This window comes from Salmo trutta, chromosome 4, assembly GCF_901001165.1.
Source record: "Salmo trutta chromosome 4, fSalTru1.1, whole genome shotgun sequence".
NCBI classification, from domain to species: Eukaryota; Metazoa; Chordata; class Actinopteri; order Salmoniformes; family Salmonidae; genus Salmo; species Salmo trutta.
Genome location: NC_042960.1, coordinates 22,669,877 through 22,679,837, shown reverse-complemented (window position 1 = coordinate 22,679,837; position 9,961 = coordinate 22,669,877). Strand labels below are relative to the sequence as shown.

Here is a 9,961-nt window from a genome sequence, read left to right as displayed (position 1 = left end):
CTACGCCATTCAGGCCATCCTTGATTCCAAACGCCTGAGGGGCCGCATCCACTATCTAGTGGACTGGGAAGGTTATGGGCATCCCCGACCAGAACATCCTCAACCCAGAGATGATTCAGGCATTCCACCGTAACACCCCCCTCGCCCCCCCGAACAGACCCACTGGACATCAGCCTCGACACAGAATGTCGGTCAGTCCATGACCTTGTCGAACCAGCCTGCCGGACCTCGCCTCCGAGGTAGGCGGCCGCCTCTGCTCCCCCGCCCGCTCCACCCTCTGGTGCCGTTGGGTCGTCAGGAGCCTCCCTTGGGGAGTGGGGGGTACTGAAAGGTTCTGTTTATTTTCTTAGTCAACCTTGTTCTGTTTCTTTGTGTTCTTGAACGTAGCCCTGTCTTTCCTTTTTGTTCATTTATTTAACCTGTGTTAGTTACTCACCTGGTCTCATGAGCTCCTTTAGTTCAGTTCATTCTGTTTGTGCCTTTTGGGCGGTATTGTTCATTTTGACTCTACTAAGCCTTTTCCTAGCTCGTTTGTGAGAACCTGTTATAGCCTTCAGTCCTAGTTTTGATTCACCTGCCTGTTTGCCTACCTGTGTATGACCATTGCCTGCCTATGACCACGTTTCCTGCCTTCTGCGAAGGCAAAATAAACACCTGCCGCGCTCTGTGCGTGAATCTACACCTCTTTCTCTCTGAGTATCCATTACAGTTTCAGAGCATTTCATATTATTCTGTATGTAAATCTGAGACACTCCATTTTGTATAATATCTTACGTTTCATATGTATTAATTTGTGGATGTCCATCCATTTCAGTTATGAATTGCAGTTAATACAGTATGTTATGAATTAGCAAAACGTTTATGTTATGAATTCCAATTTGCTGTGGCTAACATTAGGAGTGGGTAACAGGTGCACTCTCTCGCTTTAATAGCTGGGTGCTCTGCCATATGACAATAACCATGCAATGAAACCCCAAGTTCAAGAAACATTGGAAACTCCAAAAAGTTTAAAAAAAATAAAAATAAAATACAATCATGTCCCCTCCTTTTCATCTTTTTATTTTCAGCTGGACAGGCTAATGCATTTCGGCAGTTATGCCTTCATCAGAACAACGGATATTTCACCAGATGTATAAATGTGAAGCATCCAGTTGGCGTTTTCACTCACTACCAAATATGGTGATGAGAGGAAAACCAGTGGGAGAAGATGAAGCAAAATGGATTTTGGCTGACATTCTGCAAAAAAATGTACCGCTGAAACATTTAATCTTCATACAATTTAATGTTTCCAAAACTAGAATCTGTAACAGAGTGGACTGTGTTTTTTCCTTTTGTAGACTTTACCCTTTGCCAAAGTTTCTAAAGGCATTGTTTAGGAGTGCAAGGACGAATTGTGTTATTGCACACTTCACAGAGTAGGCGTTCCCTAACTGAAATATGCAAATAAAGGCTAGAATGCATTAATAGGATCTCACTAGCTCATTTTTGGTTGTACCCACCTTCTTGCTTGTTCTGCCCACTATGATTAATTTACTCCCATTTGAAAACGACAGGCTCTGGTCTTTCTTGGGTTAGTTATAAAAATCGTTGCTTCTATTTTATGTAACCATACCAAACGTAACATATCATACTAATTTGAGTGTCCGTCCTGGATTTAGATATACTATGTTACGTCTAGTCTGAGACCAGTCTGCCTACACAGGTAGTCTATAGTTCCATCGCCTGTCATTTGACTGTCAAATATTTTTATTTTCACCTGTTGCAATACCCCGTATGGAGCTCGTGATGTTCAGAGGGTTGGCTGTAGGTGGAGTTACGGTCAAATATTGGGTGGTCTTGTTCCTCTTCGATTAGGCTTCTATCTTCTCAAAGAACTGAGGGTTTGACTGTGAATAGTATACAGTAGGCTATATGTCAGGCGTTTTACACACAGAAGAAAATGTAACCCAGTTTGGATTATTTCTTCCTTTTTGGATGAATGCGGAGACATGGTGCGCCCTCATTGAAAGGGAGGCTGCCTTTGCGCACCAAATGAAGTCATGAACGGCAGAACGATGATGTCATCGCCTGCACTTGCAGCTATATTCCCTATGCACTGATCGATCGACGTACACACACAGCTGAGGGGTTCTCACCGTTTGCGAAAGTAATACGGATAGCTTTCCTTGGGAAGTGGGCCATGGAATAATCGGTTCACCTATTTTCTTCTAAAGCCTATATGTGAAAGCTTGGTTTTGAGAGTTCATTTTTCTGTTAAATTGGTATGCTACTGTCGCCTGATAAAAACGTTTGACATGTTAAGATTCGTTTTTGGATACAGATAGCGAGAACATTTATTGTAATAATAGGCTATAGCCTACATTTCCATTTTGCGTGATGCAGATCAAATGTGTGCTGTCAGGTTTATTGTGTCGTAGCCTACAGTTTTCAATAGGCCTAAATCAAGATTGAAACATCAAGAAGATGTGCTCGTTTTGGAAATATATCAAAGTACGGAATAAAACATACTGTAAAACATGCTGCTCTGAGAAATTGGACGTTGGTATCATTCATGGTGTCGCGGAGAGCGAAGCACTGAGACATGGATAAGTTTCTGCAGATCGCGCCTCACTCCCTGGCCATAGTGCTGTCTCGGGTTGGCGCCGAGGAGTCCCCCGCGATAACCGACAAGCTCCAGCAACATCACACGGGCTACGAGATATTTGCAGACTTCAAAGCTGTCAACATGCAGCACTTCTGGAATAAGAAAGTGACCGATGCGATATCGGAGACTTTTTTCCTAGGCTGGATTGACGAGGATGTCCTGCTGATCCAAGGGAAGGAACACCACCTCGAGGTGCTCAGAGCGGGATGGACGAGGCGGGCCCTCAAACCGCCCGGAGGTTTCGAGATCAAGTGCATCGGTAAGACTGTACTCAATCAATCCTATAGGCTATCTGTGATTATCATCATAATGCCATCCAGGCAGGTTGTTGTCACTTGTTTGTTTTGTTTATTGAGTAGCCTAAGGTACGTTTCAGGTCATCTGAACACTGTGGTGGTCCACTCTGCACAATAGGATAGTGTGCCTCAACTTTAATGAATAACAGTAGGCCTTTCCCACTGGGCACACACTGGTTGAATCAACGTTGTTACCACGTAATTTCAATGTAATCACAGTGAACCAACGTAGAATAGGCGTCGAATTGACATCTGTGCGCATTGGGTTGTGATCAAAATGAATGTGTGAGACTCATGGAGCCCAGGAGGAGTAATGGGAGAACCCTGAGGCCAGCAGAAGAGTAAAAATACATGTTAATTTTTAGCCCTACCTGTGGTTTCCTTAATTCCCACTTTCCTCACCATTGTTCTGCTAGTAAGGGAAATATGTGTGGGACTTTGGAGTTTCTCTTGAAATTAGTAGGATCTGTTTTTTTTCAGGTAAACAATCAGAGCAGTAGAGATGCAGGTGTGGCTAGAGCGAGTGGTGTGTGTGTGTGTGTGTGTGTGTGTGTATGTGTATACCATGAAGTTTGGGGACAAGTTGAACCGAGGTGGTTGTCTAGTGTGGAAAACTTCAGGGTCGCTCACTCAAAATGCTTTTAAAGTTTGAACAAAATCTGCTTTCAGGGAGAGTAAGCTATTTGTGTGTTTTTTTTAAATGTACTGTAAGCAAGAAATCACATACCTATTGAGAAACACCATTGCTTTGTGAAGAGACCAAGTTCAGGACCATGTAAACATCTCTCTATCTCTCTCTCTCTTTCTGCCACATCAACAATTTCAAAAGGATGGGAAAGTTGCAAAACAGTCAAATATTGATTGACAAAAAGTTTCTAACAAGGGGAGATTCTGTGCTTATTTGTCCATGGAGGGGGGTACCATGCCCTCCCTGACCCTACCACCAAAGTAGCCAGCACTGATAAGATTTGGTATGTTTCCCTGATAGCTAATAAATAACCACAGATGAATAGTCTCTAATCTAATGAGGGCTCTATATTAATGCTCATGCAAGCTGCTAGTGCTACTAGTCTTGCTTGGCCAGCGCAGTGCTGAACATACAACAGATGTGGAAAACTCTGTCTGCTGACCCATCTTTCATCTGGCAAAACACAGTCATACTGTATCAGGTTCATGTCTTACTGAGTGCTGGAAGTTGAATTCATATTCACAACAGTCAATAATCACATGCACATTGACTTGACTAAAAGGTGAGGAAATAGAGCTTTTGAAATTGAAAACAATGGTTGGCTTTGGATAGAAAAGTTCAGAGTCACAAGTTGGTCTAACCTATTAAGTTTGTTTGGTTGGAGAAAGCTGGTCTGATACTCCCACGGCTAGAGAAACTAAGGTGGGGCTTAGAATCACTGGCAGATTCCAGAATTTTCCACATATTTCTAATTCCAATGTTAGGCCATTCTATTCTGTATGTGGCTCTGTTGGACATTTTCTGATAGTGTTGTGTGGGTGGGCTATACTTCAGCCCGCAATCCGTATCACAGTCAGTACTTTCTTGTGCATAAACCTCTCCCATAGATGTGTGGGATGGCCATGGTTACTTAGACTTGCTAGAAGTTTAGGAAAGTTGTTTCTGTTTACTGGGATACATGTATATCTGAGGTCTGCTTGTTCCTTTCCATTCTGAACATGTACAGCATGCTAGTAGATACCCACAGACTTCCAGTCACTGCGCTGACGCTAGTTAGCATTGGCTCGCAAAACTCCCTCTAACTTCCTTCATACTGGACACAGAGATTTAAAAATGGTATCCACAAGACTCTTGGGAAGTAGATCATTTTTAATCATTGCCAAAATCCTGTAATATCCCTTTAACGAGGGTTTTCTCACTTGCCAGAGTCTGTTTTTGTTTCTGTCGGTTTTTGTTAGGTGCAATTGTGAACAATAGTCATGTCAGACATCAAATAAATCTAATAGGCCATTAATAATTCACTGCAGATCAAGGATACATTGTCCTACCGGCGATGTGGCTAGATGTCCATGCACTCGACATTTGAAGGTCTGAAGACCAAAGGGCTTAGGTTGATCAAGCCATGTGGGGTGGGCTTTGCCATTTGTAGAAGATGGAAAATCACATAAATTATTGTTTTTACATTTTCGCTTTAACCAGACAAAACTTTAAATGTATATTTGATGCCAACTGACAATTGTGTTTGTCATATGGTATTTGGCTGATTATAACTTGCTGTAGGGTTGGGATGTCTTCAGTCCTGAACAATGTCCGGAATTGGTAAGCTACTGATTACTGAACAACTAAATACCACCCAAGGGGATGTTGTGTTTCTTTGACTATCAAAGCTCTTGCATGTAATCTGATTTGTGAATTGCAGCATCCGGCAGCAAACGTTTTTTGCTATTAGGTGTGTGCATCCGTTGACAGTAGCCCCTTCTCCCCCATCATGTCATTGTGGTAGTCACTGATTAACGAGGGGGGTAGTGGAGGCAGCTGCTCCATGTGCATACCCACTGGGCACAGATGTCAATTCCACGTTGGTTCAACGTTATTTCATTGAAACGACTTGGAAACCACGTTGATTCAACCAGTGTGTGCCCAGTGGATAGGAACCCTTCATTCACCGACTATTTATCTGGCCCAATTTGACAGAGGTAGTGGAAGAATGTTGTCCTTGGTTTTCTCAAGGTTAAAACCAACACACACCCATTGAATTGAGGAAGGAAAGGCGCATCCCACCTCAGCAGGAAAGCCCATAGCAGCTGTGACTGTGGGGTCTATTCGTTTAAACTCTAACCGGTTAAGTCAAAAAACAACATCCAAAACAAAATGTCCATTCCTGTACTCAACGAAACAATGTTTTTGCATTGAAACCAAAATAAAACTATTGCAAGTGGATTGGAACATGCTTTTTCTCGCTGTGCGGAAAAGGCTGTTTTTTTACTTGTACCGGAAACCTGGTTACTAGTTTAATTGAATGAAAGCCCTTTGTTTCCATTTGCGGGCTTTTAACAAAGGGGCTATGAGAAGTGTCCCATGCAGGAAGGAAAGTAGAGGGTCTGTTCAGGAAAGGAACCATGCTAAACACTGAAGCACTCTCCCCGATGGAAGGAAGAGGAGGGGCCTGGAAGAGAGAATTGGGGGAAACGATAGACGTCACAGAAATTATTCTGGCAGTATATCCTAGATGGTAACAGGAATGACTCTGGCAGTATTTCCAAAAGGGTGACAGGAATAACTCTGACAGTGTTTCCCAAGTGGTGGGTCGGGGCCCCACTGATGCGTTGAGAGTAATTCCTCTCTATGGTTGCGACTTAAGACTGGGTACCGGCCAGAAACATGTTTAATTACTTGGCGGTCGTGATGGAGGAAAAACTTTTGAAATATATATTTTAAGTAGGATACTTTATTTAGCACTGTCTTTTTCTACAGATTTGTGTTTACTTGGTGGGTCACAATAATATAACAAAACCTTTGGATGGGTCACACAATGCCAAGCTTTTTGTCGCCTGCTTCTCATTACTCTATCATTGTATTCATATTTATTAGGGATCCCCATTAGCTGCTGCGAACACATTAAAGCACTTACATTACATATAAAACAAAAGATAAAACAGTACATTATTACACCACTACATACATATCTACAATACAAAATGTATAATACCACCATACACCAATATTACAATGTATGCGTGTGTCTTTACCTTTGTGTGTGTCTCTTCACAGTTCCTTCGCTGTCCCATAAGGTCTATTTTTTCAGTGGTGGAAAAAGTAAGCAATTGTCATATTTGAGGAAAAATAAAGTTACCTTAGTAGAAAATGACTCAAGTAAAAGTGAAAGTCACCCAGTAAAATACTTCTTGAGTAAAAGTCTATTTGGTTTTAATTATACGTAAGTTTAATTATACTCAAATCACTTCAAATTCCTTATATTAAGCAAACCAGATGGTGCCATTTTCTTGTTTTTTATTTATTTATGGAAAGCCAGTGGCACACTCCAACTCTCAGACATAATTTACAAATGAAGCATTTGTGTTTAGTGTGTCCGCCAGATCAGAGGCAGTAGAGATGACCAGGGATGTTCTCTTGATAATTGTGTGAATTGGAACCTTTTTCTGTCCTGCTAAACATTCAAAATGTAACGAGTACGTTTGGGTGTCAGGGAAAATGTATGGAATGTAGTGAAGTGAAAGTAGTCCAAAATATAAATAGTAAAGTACACATACCCCCCAAAGCTACTTAAGTATTACTTTAAAGTATTTTTTACTTAAGTACTTTACACCACTGGTATTTCTATCTGATTCTACTGCTTGCATCAGTTACCAGATGTGGAATAGAGTTCAATGTAGTCATGGCTTGGGGATTGTGAAGAGACCTCTGGTGGCATGTCTTGTGGGGTATGCATCATGGCTTTCATGGTGGTAAATACAGTAGACATCACTCCCAGGTCCCTTAGTTACCTCACAAGGGCAGCACTCATAACCACATAACTTAATTTGAAGTTACTTTGAAATTATTTGTGGATGCACATTTTTTTATAATATCAACAAATTGGGTTTTAAAACAGACATTTAAAGTCAATTGAACACTTGGGTTGACAATGGGTTTCTAAAAGATCTGGAGAAAGTACTCAACAAAAAAGACAGAGATGAATACATTTTTCTCTGCTTTAATCCATTGTTATGATGAGCAGGTTACAGGTGACAGACATTTTGATGTCAAGCTGATGTCTTCCTCAGAGTGACCCAACACTTGCACTCAACTCCTATTTAGAGCCTAGTGCCCTATTGAGACACAACAACGTGAAAATAAACACAAGGTTTGGAGAAAGTGTGGGCAATCTTACCCTGTGAGGGACCGATGTGGGGGCAGGCTTTTGCTCCAGCCAAGCAATAGCACCCGATTCTACTAATCTAAGTTTTAATGGAAGACGATGAGCCTTCATGGAATTCGGTGATTCATTGGAGGATTTGTAGAATCAGGTGTGTTACTGCAGGGTAGACCAAAAACCTGCACCCACAGAATTGCCCACACCAAATCTATAGCGATCTATACAGTAGTGATGTGTGACATCTTGGAGTAGGCTTAGTTTCTCAGAGATGTAGTACCTTATGCTTCATGACATGTCGGCTTGCCCCCTGAGGTCAATGTGGAAACTGTGAGAATTATTTTTTAAATAAAGCTGTTGGAATTATGCTTTTAATTCGTAAGGCTTTCTCAATCCCCTAACCTGTTTCTACTTGAACATTCACTGTAGATTTGAAATACAAAATTACAGACCTGTAAATAATAGTCCACATCCTGGATGTCTCTGATGTGTGATGGAAAGTTTTCTGTATTTACCCTCATTAGAACACTTCCTTCACTTTGATTATGCCAGCAAATGGGGATACTCAGAAAACTAAAAGTACTGCATTTGGAAATGTTTTTTAGTACATGTTTAAAGCGTTTTTTTGTGTGGATGTTTGTTTGGAATATAAACTTTGGCAAAAGTTTCTGCACTTGTCATGGCACCAAAATGTGTTGAATTGTAATTGTTGCCTGCCCAGGCAGCCTACATTGACAAAGCCATAGAGGGAAGTTCATACTGCAGCTGCACTGACCTCATTGGCCGATATCAAGTAGCAGTAGCTCTGCAGATGTGGTTGCACATTGAATTAAGCATAATAAATAGTATTTGTTTTCTCACACACACGTACTTACTCTTTTCAATTTTGGCCCAAACGGGAAGTTGGTCCCTAGCCTAATGCTGACAATATTTTGACCTATAGTGCATGTTTCCCCATACACCGGTTCCATAGAAGTCTAGAAATTCTCCATTGAACATGCTTCTTAGTCCAGGACAAGGTTTAATCTGTGTCTCGTCAACTGGACAGATTAAGTTTAGTCCAGGACTAAAAAGCATTCTGAATGGAGAATCTCTGTCTGGGAAACCGGCCCCTTAGGCTTTTCATTTAGCAGGGTGAGATTGCTAGTATTGCATTTTGTCGCTGCAGTCACCTTGCTTAAAACCTGAAGATAATTATTGATGAATTACCCCAGCCGAATGGCGAGTTTTCTTGTCTTGTTACTATTTATTATACATAATTGGTTTAGCAGTATTAGGAGCTGATTTGTAATTAGGCATATAATATAATTATTCATGCATGTATCTTTAACCGTCTGTTCACTTGGTTTATTAACCAAGGAGAACTCTATCTTGTTAGTGAATTTTTAGATTTTATTTTTAATTAACATGCCTCTTGCTGTGGGCTTTTGGTCTCCATTGCTGTAGAAAAAGAAAGGCGAGGAATAAAGGCCCAGTGCACAATGTTTCTTTTAAGACCTCTTCTAACACTGTACTTCCGATTCGCCAGCTAAGGGGATGACTCAACTAAGGGCATTCCTGCCCGGGTCATGTTCATTAAGGCATAGCCCTGCAATGGAAAATGAAAACAAGAGTTTCTTATATGGGAGAAGTTCAGGTAGTACCTTCATGTTTCACCCCCCCTTGTTTTGTGCCTATTGAACACCGCCCGGGATGTATATATGCACTAGGAACCAAACGGAAGCCAAAATGGGGAGGGACCTAGCTGAATTTGTCCATTAAGAAACACATTTTCGTTGCAAAATGTTTTGCTACGGTATGCACTAATGAATACACCCCTTTGGGTTTGGATAGCAGCCACCAGGGGGCACAACACCTGGTTGCATATGACCAGTGGCCCATCTTTTGAGTTCTGCATGACCAGATGCACATTTAAGAGCAAATACTAAAGGCACACCATGTAAGGTGGACCAACTATTAAAGAGTGGGCCTTACCACCAATCAAAATGTAAACATTGCAAATGCATCACACTATATTTTCACTTGCAAATAGTCCCTGATCTGTGCTCATTTAATGATATTAGTTTTTTTTAACCAGCCAAGTCAGTTAAGACCAAATTATTATTTCACAATGTCAGCCTACCCCGGCCAAACCCTCCCCTAACCCGGACCAATTGTGCACTGCCCTAAGGGACTCCCAA

At 41.4% G+C, this 9,961-nt stretch overlaps 1 protein-coding gene across 1 annotated transcript in view; it reads left to right on the top strand.

Moving 5' to 3' along the window:
• The first annotated feature begins 1,769 nt into the window (after positions 1–1,769).
• The window catches only part of LOC115192072 (storkhead-box protein 2), a 60,772-nt gene continuing 52,580 nt past the window's right edge, over positions 1,770–9,961 (top strand). The window contains exon 1 of the mRNA XM_029750189.1: positions 1,770–2,903. Within this exon, the coding sequence (XP_029606049.1) occupies positions 2,582–2,903 (322 nt within the window). The 5' untranslated portion in view covers positions 1,770–2,581. The remainder of the gene's footprint in view (positions 2,904–9,961) is intronic.